This window comes from Apus apus, chromosome 13 (genome assembly GCF_020740795.1).
Source record: "Apus apus isolate bApuApu2 chromosome 13, bApuApu2.pri.cur, whole genome shotgun sequence".
NCBI classification, from domain to species: domain Eukaryota; kingdom Metazoa; phylum Chordata; class Aves; order Apodiformes; family Apodidae; genus Apus; species Apus apus.
The window spans coordinates 16,620,753-16,640,182 of NC_067294.1; the positions used below are offsets into that span (position 1 = coordinate 16,620,753).

Genomic DNA, 19,430 nt, shown 5'->3' on the forward strand with positions numbered 1-19,430 from the left:
GATGAAAACTGCCTTTATTTTCTAACCAGCTGGACTCTGCAGACCTTTCCCAGCCTAATTGGAGGTTTAATTATACCTTCAGCTTACAAGTGCTGCTTGTTTTCCAGCTGTCTCAGTCCATGCCTTTAACCATAAGGTCACCCAGCCCTCCCTGGCAGACACTGGCTGTGTGCAGTACAACAGCAACGCACGTTCTTGCCCAGAGCAGAAAAATCTCAACACTTAAATAGTATATTAAAGCAGTCATCAGGCTTATCATTGGTATCACTGGAAAGGGTTGCAATCACTTTCCTAAAACATCTTTGAATTAACTTTCACAACACTAGAGTATAAATACCCCAGAAGAGAAGTACTTTCTGCCTGCAAATAAGAACTGTAACTATAAAATGCTGACATCAGAAACATGGTTATGACAAACTGGCTGTAGAAATGTACACAGACAGTAGGAGCAAAGTACTTTTTTTTTAATTAAAAGAAGTTACCTCAAGTTCTCAGCTACAATTACTGTTTTCGCATTATCAATATTTCTTTTTGGTATAATGGAAACATTAATAGTATTTACTACCTTATAAACTGTCTCAATACCTATTAAAGAGCCTCTTCGGCTTCTATTTCCCTTATTAAAAAAAAATCACAAATAAAAACTTGAGGGGAAAATATTGGCTCAAGATTACAAGCACTCAGAGCAGATGCCAGGAAACCTCCTCCCATTTACTTATTTATAGCACTTATTTACTTAATGTATAGGACTTGTAAAAGGAAAACAAACTATCTAAAAAGTTGCTTTTCACTGCTGACTGCTCAACTCAGCACATCTATCAGAGCCACTTTAACCCAGGAACTCAAGCACACAACCAGCTGCTGACTTCAAGGACTCCATAAGCAGTTAGAGCTGGTGCACCCCTCAAGCACACTGTTCCTACTGCAGCACTCAGCTGTCAAAGCCCTGAACCAGCAGCATCCAAAAGCCTTTTGTACTGGGTGGCCACCCCGAGTTAGATGCAAGGCAAAATGCTAATTACTGTGTACAAAAACTGGAAGTTGTACAGTTTTCTCTGCTCATGGGCAATCAAGGCAGAAAACACAGCACTCTCCCCTACACAATTCATAAGCCCCTTCACAGTATTTCAGATTAAAAGTAGGGTAACACCTCAGTAGCGAATTTCAGGCTGAGCTAGTAATTAGATGACTTCAGATTCATCAAAAATAAATTAGCCTGTGTTAGGATTAACTACATTTACAACTTGGCTGCCTGGGGCAAAGTTAAAATTCCTGGAGGGAATTAGGTCCAGATCTCTGCTGCTGGCTCCATGTGAAACCAGCTCCCTCCAAATGTAGCGACCTCAAGGTGCCAGCCAGAAGAGAGGCACAACCCTCAACACAATGGTGTCTAAAAAGCTGTAGGAAGGAACCAGAAATACAGACACTGCGGCCAGTTAAAGATCCAGACCATTAAGCAATTTTTTTCAAAACCTAAGAATTTTTTTTTACATCCACTACCACTTAAACACATGCACTGGTGCTTATTACCTTTGTCTCACCCCAAGATCTAGAAAACATCTGCAGCCCTTTAACCCTCAAACAGAACAATAAAATGGAACAGGAGGAGGAGCAGCAGACATGTGCTTCCAGCTTGAGAAAAGTGGCTGAGCAACAAACACAAATGCCACATAGCAAAGCACACAAAACTGAAAAACAATTTCAAAATAAGCAACTCCAAACATCTACAAGCCCACAGCTACAAATTCCCTGGCATTAAATACTAATGCACTAGGACTGCAGAAATCAAAAGAAGTTCTAAGCTTCAATTAAATGTTCAACACCTTCATCAAGCATGCCTGTGTATTTTCTCTAATGTTTTTAAGAGTAGATCATGGAACTCTTGTCTACATCCCTCCTTGCTTTCCCTGGCCACCAGAACTCCATCAAAGTTGCTTCTCATTCCTTGGGTTCTGCTCTGCACCAATGATCAGCAAAACCTCAACCACATTTTGAAGACGTTTCTATACAAACCTTTTCTGTAAAAGTAATGAAAAGGTTACTCAAAAATGCTGAGGAGCCTGAAAGAATAAAATTGGAGTAACCCTCAATCACTTGTCTTTTGCAAAATAATATTTACACACAGAAGAAACAGAAAAAGTAGCCATCACAATGAAACAGTCAATAAAACTGAAGCTTAAAACCAGACAGCTACTCCAAGAAAGAATCCCATGCTGCTCTAAGTCCAGTTCTTCCCTCCAAAGATGTGTGGCAACGTATTTCAGACCTGGCAGCTCATGAAATTGTATCAACTCATTATAAGTATGCAGGAAATCCTAATCACTCACTAATTGTCTGAAACACAACCTTCTGCTTACACACGATTTCAATGTGGTTTTGTAGTTGCTGATACCCAAGCAATCAAAAACCTGGAGAAAACCTTATTTCAAAAAAGGCTGCAGACTAACTTCAGCTCAAGGAAAAAGCCTCCAGTAATACAAGATGTAAAAAAAGTTGGTTTTTTTCAAATATCCACTCAGCCTTGCCTGGGGTTAGCCAGACACTCTGCATTTGAGTGCTGATTTTATCTAGGTATTAAAAGGAATGTGCAATTGCATAATTTAGATTTCACATGATTTATATAAAGGATGTCTAAATGCTCTTGACCTGTAAAGGCCAGCACCACTTCTCCCCCTACAACTTCAAGATACAGATGATTAATACAGAAGGCACATCCGACTCTACAGAAAAGGATTTGAGAACTGGAGGAACAGTTGCCCAATGTTTGAGGTTCCTCTTTTCAGAAGATTATTTTTAATCTGTATCACATCAGTGACTTACTTTACATTACAGGAAAAGAACGTGGTAAGCAGGCGACAGCCGAAACCAGCACGTTGTGCAACCAGGCCCTGAAACCAGAGCTGTGACCACCACAGCATGCCAGCCATCAGCTCCTCACTTTCTCAAGACAGCTGGGTTTGATGACACTTCAATATGAAAAATGTTTCTTCCCCTTCTGAACAAAAGGACGGCACTAAACAAAGTGCCAGCTACGGTTTCTGTGGCCTGGAATCTATGAGGGCTTTTGCTTCCGACAGGCGACACTGAAGGCTAACTTGGAAATTCACAGGGCTCAGAAAGCATTTAATAGCTACTGCAGGACAACATAAACATCCCTACATTAGAATGATGACAATCACTGAGCAGCAGGCACCCTGCTTTTTCAGTGTTCAGGCACCGAATTCAAACACATCTGGCCTTTTTGCCCAAAACACGTATGAACATATAAGCTTGACACTTTCAGATTACATTTGCTCTAACAACCTGAGCTTACGAGTACAAAACTATACTTAGATTCCTCTAACATTAGGTTTTTTGCATTATATGCCTTGAATAAATTCTCTAGGTCAAATACCTTTAAAAGCAGACAAAAATACTCCGACCTTCAAAGCTAAGTTTGTAGAAGGACACTCCATCTCTCAAGACACCTGCCTCACTTTCCCTCTATGGTTCTATTGCTTTTGTCTCCCTCCCAGTGTTGCAGCCCCAGGCCTGGAGTGGAAAGATTTCCATGGGAAAGGAAAAGGCCTAGCAAACTCTCAGCTGGTAACAACCTTGAAAGGTACAAGCAGAAGCCAAGCTGATGTCTATACCACCAGCTGCCCTCTGGTGTTGAAGAACGTGGAGACCAGCCCAGCTATAATCAGGCCTGAAATGGAGATAAAACAAGAACAGAGACACAGAAGAGTTGGCTTGGTGAGAACAGGGTCTTTGTGGGTTTTCCACTGTTTCCCTTTTACTCTCCAATGAGGGATACTGGAGGTACAGCTAAGTACTTCCATGACAGCAGACAATCCACTTCATTCTATCAAAGCCTGGTCCCACCTTTGGTGGGCAGGCTTCCCATGCACCTTCCCAGGAGGTTGCTGGACCTTCCCTTCTCCAGCAGGGACACCTACCAGGGAGAACAGTTCTTGAAAATTAAAACCCAACCAGGGACACCCAGCTGGGGCTGAGCAAGGGTGAGAGACATTAACTCTCTGTTTGTCTTTACTGGTGCACTTAATATTTTCCATTATTAAGTTTTAAGATTCAAGAATCCTTTTAAATTTGATCATGTTCTAGGCCTAGTATAAAACTTAGTCATAAGTCGCCAACATTTTTAATGGTTAACCTTTATTGTTTGATCTAATTACTAGTAGTATATTTTATTGTTAAGATACCTTTTGCATTCTAACCTTGCCTTCTGTTCCAGTCTTCCAATTTCCCTACAATTTGTCTGTGCTTGTGCCTTCTAAGGGGTTGATCTTAGTCAACATTAAAACTTCTGAAAGATCTGTAAAATCCACTTGTCCAAAGCACTGGAAGCCCGTCCTGTGCCACAAAGTAATTCTTTTCCACAGCTGGGCTTTGCAACACGACTGTTTTGCTACAGAAATATTATGAAAATTAATAAATGGGCTTGGTTACAGTTTCTCCTTTCTCTGCTGTACCACTTCTTCCATACTTGACCATGGGTATTCGTAAAATCTGCTCAGTCCTGCTGTTGGCTTTGCAGACAGCTGTCCTGTCCTCAAGTCTGATGCCTCTTTTGATGTTATTTTGGAGCCTACTACGATTTCAGAGGACCACAAAAACCAAACTACATATGTGGAGACTTCCACAGCCATGAAGACCTACAGAACAACTCAGTGGATGAAAATAAAGGAGGTCCAGGGAAACCTGGCAATGATCTGCCTGCTAAGCACCAGGGGAACTTCACAATGAAAGAATAAAATGTCCTTACAATGATGACTCTTAGACTGGAATTATTAATATCTCAGCAAAATCATGACTAACACTGGTATCAAGACTGCTGCTTAATTCCCCAGAAGCGAGAGATCTGATCCTCCTGCCACTGACCTTTCTGAGAAGTCATCTACCAGTGCTGTGTGAAGGTACTCCACAACACAATTAGTGGGAAATACTCATTATATTTTTCTCTTTCCTTCAGAGTTCTTTCCTGGGAAATAGACCAAACCCCTGCAAGGAAGAGGACTGTATGAGAAAGCAGAAACAGGTGTGGCTAACAACCTCTCTCCACTCAAAGCCATAGTCTCCTGCAGATCATAACAGATATAGGGAGCAGCAGCTCCTGCCCACTACTTGTGAAATACATTAAGCAGAGCGTGATTGTGTTATCTATTCTGAGGAACAAATTTATGTTTTAGATGATGCTCATCTGTTGCAGTTACAAGCAACGGCTCCAGATTTACTGAGGCAAGATCTGGTACCTTGTGTTGATACATGAATCCATCTCCAAAAAATACACTTGTCTCCTTAGGGACATATCCTTCCCAGTCTGAGACACAGTAGATTGTGATCTCTAACACTAGTAAAAGGCTGGCTAGCAAGTCACCCGAAGGAGCAAGAACCAGATGTCAAAGCTCACATTACTTTTTCTATGTTCAGCAGCCTCTTTTGCAGCTTAGTGAAACTTCTCAAGAGGGATCATATCACCACTTCCTCCTAATCTCTACCATAAAGATTATTGATTAAGTACATTACTGTCTTTTGAATACTGACAGCTTCTGAAGAAAGAATAAAGGTGAGAGAACTGCCCACCAACTAACAGCACAAGATAACTTTTCAAGATACCTTGAAAAGCTGTTTAGAAAGAGAAGCAGGCCCCTGAATGGAGTCACTCTTCTGTCCAAGTCAATCTTCTGTCCCTCTGCTAGGGAAACTACCGAGGAACAGCTCTGGTTTGTAGCTCGCTGGCTGAAATGTAGTAAGTAACCACTCTCTTCTCTTAAAAATAAGCAACTGACCCAATGAAGAAAAGGTCTCTCGTTTTGCCCTTAAGCAGGAACTGGCTCAGTTAATCATTACAGTCATAAAACTGAAAGCACTCAGATGCACAAAGGATGACTGGAAAAACTGCTTATCATCACACTTTCCTTCAGATAATAAATCATGCTTAGATAAAAAACAATCCCTGCCATTTACAGTTGCTTATCATGCTGGTGTCTAGACCCAGCAACAAGCTGTGGCCACAGCAGCAGGAAGCAGCACAGCAAGCTGCTGTCACCCCTGCAGCCACTGCCCTGCATCTGGAATACATGCTGGGCTCTCCACTCCCAAGGAACTCACTGGGATACTGGAATGTGCTCTGGCAGAGATCACAGGGATGTCTTTGCACTGAAGCACAAAGAGAGGGGGGGGAGGTGAAAAAAAGGTAAAATGAAGGGGTTTTTTCCTTTGCAAAATACCTGCTATAATATACATCACTATCACCAAAGTGAGCTGTGAGATCAGTTCTCCAAGTCTGCAACACACATACTAAGAACTAAAAAAAAGATACTATGAGAAATTGCTGAGAACACCCAAACTGCTACTAATTTTGAGAGGAGACCCTAGATTCAGCCAGAAGAAACAACAATACTTGGAAGCACTGCTGCTGGTTAACAGAGAGAAAACTGGACACTTTTACATCTACAAATGGAGGAATTTGGGCCATCTCACTGCACAAAAAGGCAATAGGTCTACTGCAGGGGTATCTTTAATTGCTTCTACAATACTGTGGTTAGTTCTAAAGCTTCCTGTCTCAGAAAGAAGCCTGTTTAAAACACAGAGACAAGCACAAATATTTCAGATATTGGAGAGAACATTTTGTTCCTTTAAAAAAAAAAAAAGGAACCAATTATGCATTTCTTTTTAATGGACCTGTTGGATTGTTGGTTACTTTTAAAAAAGTAATGCTAACAGTTCAACTGTTTTGAGGCAAAACACCAGAAAACATGTCAAAGAGGTATTTGTAAATTACTTCAAACCTAACAGAAGAAGCAAAGCAATTGTCTGGCTATGACAAGTCATTTTAACAGCTGCACAGAAGAGTAAGATTTTCAAAAGGATGCAGAGTACCCAGCGACAGGCTATTCATCATCTTCCGATTCGTGATTCCATGCACCACAGGAAAAGGTTTTAGCAAAATGCATCTACTGCACTCATTGCCATTTGAAGAATACTGCATCATGTCCCATGCCTGAATTTGTACTGTGAAAAGGATGATGAAGTTTTCATGTAAATAAATTGGAATTCTTTGTTCTCCGAGTACAATTTTTTCCAACTATAGTTTCTGTTGTTGTACTTCCTTCTGGTATCTGAACAGAAACATCAGCCAAGAGAAGCTCAAATAGAAAAGAATAACAAATAGAAGCCTAAGCAAGTCAATGCTAAATTGGTCTTACCAATAAACAGAATAATTTCCTTCTTTGTGGCTGTCTTCAGCTGTGATAGCACTAAGTGATACCACTTAGTGATAGCACTAAGACTCCTTATTGCTAACAAATAAATTCCTTTGCAGGGAATGCTACTGTAAGGAATAAATATTAAACCCCTAACACTCCCAAACTCCACTTGCCACTGGCAAATAGTAAATTCTACAGAACAGTAATAAATTATGAATTGGCCAATTCAAAAGGCTTTTAAAACGACGTATTTGTGAAGACAGCTTCCAGTTATGGAGAGTAAATCAATACACCCGTCTTTATAAACAGGAATGACAGTGGCAAGAATGAAGTCAATGTCACCTTCCTACTGTTTGTCCATCACCGGGACACATGGTGTAAGAGTGAAAATGGAGATCAAGGAAAACTTTGATCTGAGCTGGACGGTGCAGCAGCCAAGGATAAAGGACAGGTAAAGAGAAAGGCACTGTCACAAGCCTCTGGACCACTGAGCAACAGGAGCAGGAGGAGTCAGGGTAGCTTCAAGCCTGTAAAGGCCACTACAGGAATGGTAAATCCTGACCTCTGGAGAAGCAAGGTGACTTCTCACACTGGAAGCTCTGGCAGTGAGAAGTTTATTCTTCCTGAAGTAAATCAGTGCTCTGCGAAACCTTCCAAGCTACCTACCCCACTTGTGAACATAAAAGGAAGAGCAGGACACACCATACAATCAGGATGAAAACATTAAGGACAATAAATGGAAAGGCATAGGAAAAAAACGAACATGTTGGGGGGATCTAAATAAGCAAGAAAAAACTAAGCAGAGTTGTTTTGGAAGAGAGACACAATGATGTCTTAAAAAAAAGTCAAGGATAAGCATAATTGAATACAACAAAGAGTTGGTTGAGCAGTATTTGGTTACTAGGTTAATTTCACTACAACTATCTAATAATTTATTCCCAAGTATTATCTCATCATGTCCCACATTATACAATAATTCAAAGGGTACTTATCTTCTGCTGCTTAATGATTAGTCTTCAATTCACACTGGTGATGTTTACTTACAGAGCCAACAACACTGGACATTTCTCTCTGTGTGACAGAGCTGTTGAAGCTGTTTCTCAAATCAGAGTGACAGAGTATGTTCAAGACCACTGCAATGATCCATGGGGATGAAGCTATGGAAGACAGTATCCATAGTTGCCTTACATAACTGGTAATAGAACCATTTCCACTAAACACCTAAATAAGAGATCAGTATGCTTTGAATCTTGCAGTCAAATACATATCAAAGAGAGGATGAAAACAGCAGCTATTGGAATCCAAATGTGTTCATAATGCTAAGCTCCCTGGTACAAAAACACTATTAAAGATAATTACATAGTTAAAAACAAGGCCTCAGAACATATAACAGCTTCAAGTATTATGAACTGCATTTAATATATGATTTTCAATAGAACAATAGCAAGTGATAATAACTGGAGAGGACTTTATTTTCAAATTAATTACACTGAAAATCAGAATAGATGAGGGCAAACTTCAAGTACCACAAATGGGAACAATTATTTTTTTAATAAACTATCTCTCTCTTGTCCATTTACTAACAGCTCACAGAATGCAGAAAGGAAATATTTCTCCAGTAAACTCCAGCAACTATAAAGGTATTTTTCTGCAGTAGAGAAAGGAAACACCAAAAACCTACTGGCATCACAAGATACTAGCTTAAATGTTACAGCTTGATTTTAGAAAAGCCTTGTTAGGTTTTATGGTTGTTAACAGCATTATGGAAAGGCACAAACAAACGTAATCTCTGCCTTCTTCTTTAGACTGATGACAGATTATTCCTTGAAGCCTCAATGTTTGAAAAACCACTAAGACTGAAAAAGAGCTTCCTGAAGAAATTCTACAAAGCTCCAGATTTAAGATTAGGGTTTTTTTCCTCCTCTTTCTAGTCCATTCTCTAATTACTCTACATATCCACACAATAACAGATAAAACCCCCAGGTAACCTCTGTGAATCACTGAAGGGCTTCTGTATTTCCCTCTTAGTACTTCCTATTAATCACAATTATGCTAATTGAGTGTGTGCTCCTGGTATATCTGCCCTACCTGTTCTTACATGTGGGCTTATAGCTCAGGAAACAATCAAGGGCAGGTCATGGTACCAAAATTAAAAATGGGGAAAACCAACTGGTGCCACTTTCATTTCCAAGTTCCCCTTTGGGCATCACCGAGTCACATGCCTGAAAGGAGAAGCTTTTTTTTAAAAAATATCTCCCACAGATGCTTCCAAAAGATTTAAAAAAATTTACTCCTAATTGCAGTTCTTAGGAAGAAAAAAAAAAAAAATTAGAACAACAAATGCCTTCATTTTGGAACAAAATTCAAATTAAAAGAGCTCTCTCTACATCTTACCAAGCAGCATCCCCCATAGGTACCTGCTTAGGACAGTTATCCCTCTTGTTTTCTAAACAACCCCCCAGGAAAGCATATGTCCTGCAACAGGCAGAGGGGTGAAACACCTTACTGAAACCCCTCCTCAGTAACTCCTGAAGTGCAACAGGCTGGACACACAAAATGGTTTCTTTCCACACAATGAGCTCTCAACAGCTTCAGAGCAACCCACCAGCTTGAACAATGTGGTTGTCCTTGCAGTGAGGGACTTCATTACTGAAATTTGTTAACTCTCTTAGCTGTAGTTGAAAAATGTTCTGGGATTGTTAAACTCCTACAGGCACAGGGAGCAAAAAGCCTACACAAATTAACTGGAACTTCAAATGTGGTTTTCATGAAAGCTGACAGACCTCTAACAATTCCTGAAAACAGTCCATTTTTAAGAAATTTTTCAGAGTGAAACATCCTGACTTAACAGCCACATTAGCCATGGTTTTTAATTATGTATGACACCACATCTGTGTGATAACAAGCTTCCAACACCCTTGTGTATAAAGCAGTATGCTCATGAACAGACTGGTATGTATTTTATCTGGTATTATCAACAGAAGGTTGTAATACAATGTATTCTGCATTAATTAATCTACTGCCCAGCCTGGTCTGAGCTTTCACCTCTTTAATTTACAGTTAACTACCATGTACATACTGAGAGACACTGTAACAGAAAGGAAAAAAAAGTGCTCATAATAAATAGGTTTACTATTATTTCAATTGAATATATGGAGTTTTTTTCTGTTTGCTAATAAAAAGTTTAGTGGGGAGAAAAAAAAAAAAACAGTTAATTTGTCCTGATGTGCTAAGAGAAATTTCCAGAGAGGTGATTTGTAAGAACCTGGGGCAGCCATTAAGTTCTCAGATTCATCATTAAGGTGTCCTTGAAATTCCCAAACCAGGTGTTTGCAGAGATTTCTTTTTAAAATTCCCTGTGTGGGGGTCCTGCAGCTAGCCCTCCCCAAGGCTTGTAGTCCATGAAACCAAGATCAACATCCAGCATTTAGAAGATAACTATTGGCAGCAAAACTTTTCCTATCCTGAAACTCAAGTTTGCTGGAACTCAAATGGCACATTCTGCAGGCAAGAGGAGAGGTTTTAAATAAATGTGGAAGGCAAGACACTCATGTTACCCAGAGTCTGAACTCGGCCTGACTGACTGCAAACAAAACTGAATGTTTAAGTTTTCATTCACAAAAACCAGTTTCTTCTAAGTTTTTGTTTTGTACACATGAAAGACTGAGCCACTGAATAGCCCTACTGTGTTATTAAAAATGCTAATAGTTATGTTCTGCTAAAAATGTTACATTCAGAAACACATCAGGAACTGCCACACAATTACTACACATGTTCTGCATTTTCTTTCCAAACTAAATATCCCCAGAGTTCTAAATTGTTAACTGGTATCAAAAATGTTCCTTTTTATCATTTTCCATCCCTCCCAAACCAGCAAAGAAACAGCAGCAATTCCCCCATCTATAAGTCACACAGGCTCAGCTTCAACAGCTCACTAAAAGAAAAGGAACAGAGAACTTGAGACATAGTGCTCTTCTGTGCAGAGCTAACTCCCTTGCTCTTCACTTTTTTAAAGTTAAGAAGCTAAATTAACAGAGGAACTTGGAGAGCTCCAGGATTCCATCCTAATGATCCTGCATTCAAACATAACCAACCCCTGTAATGAAAGGCTATAACCAGGATTACCCTTTGGAGAAAATAAAAAGCTTAACCTTGCTAAATGAAATCACACAAATATCACAGGCTAGTCAGTTCATTGCAGTTTCAGAGAAATGGCAAAGCTCATTATGTTTTGGCTTGTTTTGTTTTTTTTTTAAATTAAATGAGAAAGCAAAACGTGGCAGGCAACATGCACAACTATGCTACTTATATCACAACTTCAGTAAGCAGGCAATAAAACACACAAGCTCACCATCCCCCCCAGGAGCCTACACAGCACAGAAAGCCCTCTTAAGGTTCGCTCCTACAAATGGCAGTTTAAGTAGAAGATTTCAGAAAAGGATGCACAACAAACATTTAGCAGACTTAACAATTTGATTAAACAGAGTCCTGAGAGTTTAACAAATGTTCAACAGCATACGCATAACATTTACAACAAGAAAGAAGAAAGGCACCTGGAGACATCTGACACTGGGCATGCTCTGCAGGCATCTCAGTGCGCACATGCTCTCTACCAGGTTGGAGCAGCCTAGCCACAAAGACCTTGGCACAGAACACTGCAGGGTGACAAAAAGGAAGGAAGAGAAGAAGCAGTTAGATGCCACAACAAATCACTCAAGGCAGGCAACTCATTAGTATCTTAACGTGGGTACTTATCTATGTTATTTCCACATTAATCACAAGGTTAGCAGCCAAGGGTAAAATAACAACTGAAGGATCCTTTTCAGAGAAGAAGCCATCCCTCTGTCCTGTCAAGGGTAACGAGCTGATTTGCCTCATTTGCAGCTGCTTGGCTTTAGTGCCCAGCCGAAATTTGTAACCTGCTCCCAGTAGTATCAGAGTTTTTACAGTCTGGGCCCATGGACAAGAGCAGTTCTGCTGCGGGGGGTGATGCCGTGCCCAGCAAACTGGCCTGGCCAGAATGGCTTGCAGGGCTTTTACCTCTGGCATCACCCTGGGAAACAGAAGTGCAGGAGCTTTCCACTAGGGGGGAAGTCTTTAGATCACAACCTGGAGGAATTTCAGTCATTAGAGGTTTGGCACCCCGCACTGTCTCAACTTTCTGAAACATTTTGTGCTTATTTATTCTGACAGCAAAACCTACATGAACTTCTGAGGTTACAGTCTATGGGACACTGGCATAACCCAAAAATTCAGTATTTTTAAAGAGGAACACCACTTCGGCTCAGTTCAAGTTGCAAGACCAAGTTCTGCTTAGTCAAGATGCAGAGTATCCAGATTAAATGGCTTATGGGGGAAAAAAAGTTTGCATTACCAATTGAAGGTACCCTACAGCCAATTTACACCCTAACTACATTCATTATTTGTACCACCACCCAAGCCAGAAAGAACCAAGCTTAACTACCAGACTCCACATTGCTGACAATAAGTTAGGAAAAGTCTGGAAATCCCTCTTGTTTCTTTTCTAAAGCTGAAGAGCTTTGATGAGACAGACTCCCCCAATCTTTTATAGCCACACAATATTGTTTCACAGTTCCTTTTAAGGACAGAACAGCACAGACACTACGCAACCATCAGATAAAGTTAGGGAAGAGGATTCAATTACTCACTATCAAGCAGTGCACAAACCCAGCTCTGAAATTTGGCACAGACTTCGCTTTCAATATTTTCCATGCAGGCTCAAAATTTAGTTACAACAAACACCAAATCTTTAGAAGAAAAATCCCACACAGATCAAAGTTGAACATGGAATAACCAGAGGTGAAGACTCAGAGAAAGCAGTTCTTGAACCAGTAAGGAGGGGAAGGAGGGAGGTTAAAAATGTCCTTTGTATCTTATGAATAAAACAAAAAAAAAGCCTAATATTTTCATCTCCATGCTAGGGAGAGAAACTAAAGCAAAACCAGGAGAAGAATGACCCTAGGAGCACCAAAACACAGTGAAATTCTCTCTCCTCTTTTCCAGCAGGAAAGTTGAAATTCCATACGGATGTTCTGTACTGTGCACTTGTCAGGTGATGAGTGGGTGCATGTACCTTAGATAGAGGTTAAAATAAACAGATTTATGCTATATTGTACTAGTCTTCCTTCAATACATATAAAAAACAAACAAACCACAGTTTTATGTATGTTCCTTGTTTCAATTTTACAGAAATGTGGGTTTTCATTAGCTATCAAGTGATTAATCCCATATATTTGTAACTACTTTGCAATAATTTACTTTCACATGTCCTCACACTAGCAATTCCCAGAATTGTACTGAAATAGCCCAGACACCAGAAAAGCTTTCTGTATTTTTAAAGAAAGGTATGATGTACTGTTTAACCTCCTCATCATGAAACTGAAGATGCACGATCTTATGCAGACCAAACCTTCACAGCTCTGCATCAGAACAGGTGTGTATAATTCAAGAAACTTCCTTTCTAATCTGTTTCCTTATTTAATTCTATTTGGCACAATACCTGAATGGTGTGTTCACAACACTGAACAATCTAAATTCAGTGCCTCACTGCAGGTATTCATTAAAGCCCAAATAAATGTTTGCATTTTTCAAGATACAGGCCCAGTAAAAATATTAATTCTGCTCATATCACTTAGTAAAAGTCATTGATTGAGAATTCTTTCCCAAGACTTCCAGGTAAGAGGTACAAAACTGTGTATAATGTGCATAATTCATCTACACCTGCAGGAGTTCACAAATTATAAGTTAAAAATCACTGGTTTAATTTACTAGACTGTGTTTCCTTCTAGAAACTACTCACCTAAATAAACTAAACTTTAAGAGCACAGAAGAAATATGGGTAACTTATGAACAATTTTAAAATTTGTTTCAAAATACACTGGACACAGAGGCCATTTCCATGCCACACAGAAACCTCTCTACAGTACCATGAAACCTGAATAAAAGGATTTATAAAAAAAAATCACTAGACACTGAGCTGTAGCAACAATATTGCACAATGCTACTAATTAAATATTGCATTCTACTTCACACTGTAACAGGAACATGCAAATATTTGTGCTTCACTGACATGTTAGTACTTGACCCTGCATGCCCAGGAACTGTCGTTAAAAAAACCTCACACTAGTGCACTTAAGATTTCATTTGTGCATAACAAAAGCCTGAAGTTAGGACTTCACTTTCCACTTGCCTTCTGTCAGGATCCCAGGGAGCTGCAGCACTATTTAATAAAGTTTGAGAAAAGGAAAACCCTGGCCAACGGACACACTCCTAAATGCACAGGTAAGCCAGTGTCCAGCCCACTGGCAGTGAACAGAACCATGCAGGTTAAGATTAAGGCCAACCAAAACTCACAATTTTAAGGAACCAACTAAATGAATAAAGACCAAAAGAGAAACCTTCATTCTGATCTTTTAGATGCCCCATATAATTGGTTGTCAGTCTACACACAAAGAACTGCATTGGTGGTGCAGCCTCAGGAATTACATTTCAAGATTTAGGTTGAAATCTTAAATCTCAAATTTAAGAACCTACACAAGTGCTTGCATTTGTATTGGAAACTCAATTCTCAGGAGTATCAGTAAGAAAGGAATATGCTTCAATATATTTAAACGTCAGATGTTAAGAGCTTCAAATATTAATAGTCAAGCACACAGCAGTCATCTTCCAATAAATAGCTTTGTAGGTGGTAACTTTTAGGCCAGAGGCTCCAAAAATACCTCAACCTATCAGCCCTGAACAATCCAGAGTTTATATTCACCTTGTACTTCCTCTAGGTGCACAGCACTGCTAGTTTGTTACAGCACTGTAAAACATCCAGAAACCTTTCATTTCAGTGCACTTGAAATTAAGAGTTATGTCCAAACAGAAAACCTCACACTTACTTACTCCTTAACAAGAAAAAAAAGAAAGATTCACCCATTTATCCAATAAAGCTCACTAAATTGCTCAAGAAATGAATACAGACTATCTAGGCTGTGTTCCTGATGGAACTAATACACTTTGGATATCCAGTGATGGAAATACTGCAATGCCATAATTAAGAATGAAAGCATTTACATAGCCAAGCCTTGTTGCTGGAAGTTTTATAAAGTATTTCTAAAACTTGGAATTTTTCACCACATTAATATTATTTCTACAAGATAATTTAAGGCATCAAAATTTGTTGGTGTGTTTACAGCTTGGGAAGTTCTGGGCTTAAGTCCAAAATACCCTTGCTTTTGTAAATCAGTTTCTAGACCAAAAAAGATTGGTGAGGGGAGGTATCTTGGAATTTCAAAGAAAAACACAGCAAAACAGATGAAGGCTCTAATTCACTCCATTTCATTAAGAAGCATCACTAATTAAAATGAATTAATTCCTCCTGCAACAACTTCTTTCTTACGTAGTTTGTTACAAAATGAACATAAGAACCTAACAAACCATTCGAGGTCACAAAGACTGAAGTCTGAAACGCTTTTCCCAACTTCCCCGTGACAACAAACCAGCTCCTCAGTGAGGTTTCTTCATGCTCTGGATGTCCACAGGGCTACACACTGATATTTGGACTGGCCAAAAAGGTACAACCACAAAACTTCAACCTTCATTCTCAGATCTCTTCAGGTTGTTGGCTGTAAGAAACCTGCATACTATTCAACATTAGTAATTCAATGTTTAGTTGACTTTGATGTAGGCCCAGACCAACAGAACTGATACTTCTTTATTTCCACTAGCCCTAAATATTGATAAATTTACGAGGTAAATGCTGTTCTGCATATCACCCTCTATGGCTAGGAACAACAGGCTCATCTCCCAGCTCAGATTCAATGCTGAAAAAGGGGTACTCTGAAAAGCAAAATTAGACCCAAGGGCAGTACAACTGTTTATGGAAGGTATACAAAGTCAAATTAGTCTCAACCTCAGACCTTAGTTTCTCAAAAATCAGCATTAGCCACAATAAGACTGAAAAAAAAAAACATAATGAGTAACACTGTTGAAGGGCCTTCAGCATTATTTTACACTCAGCAGTGGATAGTTGCCAACTACTCAGCAAACTCCATCCCCTTTTTGCTAGGTGGAATCCCATCCAGCTCTTACCTGGTTCATTCAAAATAGCAACAAGCAGAACAGTGTGAAACCAACTAGACATCAGAACGAGTAGCCTGAATACTTGCAAGAGGTGGACAAGTAAAAATGTCAAGGTGTGCTCTTAGGTGTGAATATGTAATTGGAAATAAAGTGTGGGGACATGCACGTGACACAAATAGGTGTGTTCCACAAGTGACAGCCTGGCTTGCACTAGGACACCACATTCACTGTGCTGCACTTTTTGGCACAACATTCAGTATTGTTGCTGAGGTACTCGAAAACAAGGCAGCATTTTACATCAGACCAACAGCAGTACTTTGTACTCTTCCTGTGCTCATTTCAAAACCAAGTTGTCCCTTGAGAGGTGCAGTGTATTCACATGCTCCATACAAGTTTGCTGGGATCAGTGCTGTCACACTACTACCTTTTCCACATCCAAAATGCAACCCCACGTCCAGTCTTGAGTGGCTGATTTGGAAGGCTGTTTCAGTACCATTCAGTCAATGCATTTCCAAAATCCATGGAGTTTTACACATGCATTGCAGTGTTCTGCTTCAATTTTATAACAGCTACATTCTCAGGCCAAGAAAGCTCTCTTAGATGTAATTTACTCTTGCATTTTTCTCCTTTGACGAACTATAAACGCAAAAGTCAATTGCTCAAAAATAAGTATCCAGAGTAGCAAGCTTGTTTTAACTTGTGAAATGTTTTTTACTATTGCTTTATTGTTATCAGATCAAAAAAAAGTAAGTAACCAATAGCTGAGCAAGACTTTCAGCAGAATAATCCATTTAGCTAAATGATTGCCATTCAAAGTAAGAATCTCCCAATGTTACAGCCTTCCAATAGTCATTCAAGATCTGCACGTAAGCTTCTTGCATTTGGGGAAAAATACTTAAGTGAGGAACCAGGGAATTTAAAGCAAGGCAAAGGGTAAAGAACTTATCAGATAAATTCTCCTCATTACCACACGGCTCTTCTAGAGGACACTGAATTCATAGGAGGCTGATGGATAATGCAGTCCCACTCTGCTCCTGGAGATCAAAGTATGCGTTTGCTATGACAAAATGAATGCTACAAAAGGAATATGGGTTGAGTAGAGAAAAGGTTAAATTCTGTCTTTGAACAGAACAACAATCTAACTCCATTATAATGTATTCATCAGGATAAGACTCGTGAGGTTCATACATTTACAGAAGTCCCTCTGAATGTTACCTGAAATCACCTAGATTTTCCAAAACAGAGTGTTTAGATTAATCATTGCTTCCTTCATGTACAGTCATCCCAATTCCAGCAGTTTCATATCTCCAGAAGTGTGATATTCCTTTCTGCATTAACATATCCTAGGTTATATTAAAAAGGCCCCTTTAAAAGCAAAATGGCTTTCCCATGCTCTGGCACAGCAGGAACAGAGGTGTTATAGACATCTACAGACAGCAGCACACCTGCTCACAGTAAATCATAGCTGGGACAAAAAAGAGAAACACTAAAAAGAGACCTAGCACTGCCAACTGACATAGGACAAACTTTGAGTAAGATAAACCACATAGAAAAATGTGGCTGAAACTTGTTTAAGATGTTCAAAGTTGTCTTTGACTCTTTTCTGTATTAGCTTTTTCAGAATGTGACCTAAAACAATAAAAAAATAGTATCCACCCCATCTAAAAGTCTAGTGTAGCCAAGGCAGCATGCATGCTAACTTGAAGACTTTAAATGCCTATAAAGTCTGGGCTCAGTATGGAATAAAATAGCAGCTTCACACTCAGGGTTTGCACATCCAGTGCTCCAGAGGAGTATATCCATAGTCCCTGACAGCTGACTTACAGCTTACTCACTGAAACACAAGACTTAAAACCTGGACAAGAACTAAGACTCCAACCTGCATACACTAGCACTCAATTTCAACTTAGCTTTTGTGCTTTGATAGGACTGGTTTATGTTTCAAAAATTTAAGCAATATTAGATATCATAACACTGAGGATCTTAATCAGCAGGAGCACACGTTTATGCTTCCCCTTTTTCTCCCCCCCTCAGTGCATTTAAATTATTTCCTCCTTTCAGTTTTCATTATTTACTTCTGCCTTCCCATTCTGTCATTTTAGAAAAAAGACACACCCTGAAACAGTGATTGTTCCATGGGAAGATGTTATGCTGCAGTGTTAACTCCCAGGTGGGTCTGATTGGTGTGTGGAACAAATGCAATCTGATATTAGACAAGACTGCAAGAAATGTGTCAGACTGAGATTAGTATTTCCCTTAGATTTTCTTTTAAAGAATTATACTAACAAAGCATGCCCAAGACTTCTCCACCCTACCCAAATAAAATTCAAGTACTCAAAAAAATCAGACCAGGAAACAGCAGTACCCTGTGCACAAATAACTCATTATATATGTATTAATCAATTAAATTCAAGTATAATTTTTTACACAAAATACCACGCCAGCAAAACAAACACAGAGCTAAAACAATACATGAGGATCAACAGCACCTGCAAATTTCTTCTGCAGTAGATTAAATATTGAGGCCTTAACATTTGCTTTAATAGCTGTCTAGAGAAGAGAACACTCAAGCAGCTTAGTGTTATTGCTATTAATATCAAAAGGAACTGAGGCATAGTGCTTCCTACTAACTTCAGAAATAAGTTGTCGAGCTCATTAAAGCACTAAGGTACAGAAAGCTGGGCATTAGGAGAGGTGCAGGTCTTCTTTTCACACCAGATACTTCACTCACACAACTTGATCTTCCTACCAGCCAGGGACACAGCTCTCCTTCAGAACGCACACAAACACCTCCTGAACTTGTCTTTAAGAGAATGTGTACTCTCAAAATCTCAGATGAATGTGATTTAAAACACAACCATACTCCCCTACTCTGAAATAAAGCCGCTATGACTCCAAAGCTCCTCTAGAAAATGATGCCTCACAACCAGCTCAGCTTAGCTTTGAAAACAACAAGGAACAGAATTTCACATTGAAATCTCATGAAGGATTGAGAAGGCTGACACCCCTCCCCAGTGCTGCCCACAACTGAACTTCAAATGGTATTTCAGCAGGATAAAGCTACTGGAATTTGTACTATGAACAACTAGACGAGTTCTCTAAATTTCTGGTGAGCTCACCAGACAGCATGGCTAG

At 39.5% G+C, this 19,430-nt stretch overlaps 2 protein-coding genes across 5 annotated transcripts in view; both read right to left on the reverse strand.

The window, feature by feature from the left end:
* The window catches only part of HSPA9 (heat shock protein family A (Hsp70) member 9), a 139,942-nt gene that overhangs the window by 40,862 nt on the left and 79,650 nt on the right, over positions 1-19,430 (reverse strand). The gene's annotated exons all lie outside the window — the stretch shown is intronic.
* The window catches only part of FBXW11 (F-box and WD repeat domain containing 11), a 67,771-nt gene that overhangs the window by 39,399 nt on the left and 8,942 nt on the right, over positions 1-19,430 (reverse strand). For 2 of the 4 annotated variants that reach the window (XM_051631439.1, XM_051631438.1), the window contains one exon: positions 11,762-11,863. The exons of the other annotated variants lie outside the window; for them this stretch is intronic. In XM_051631439.1, the coding sequence (XP_051487399.1) occupies positions 11,762-11,812 (51 nt within the window). In that variant the 5' untranslated portion in view covers positions 11,813-11,863. The remainder of the gene's footprint in view (positions 1-11,761; positions 11,864-19,430) is intronic. 4 annotated transcript variants of the gene reach the window in all.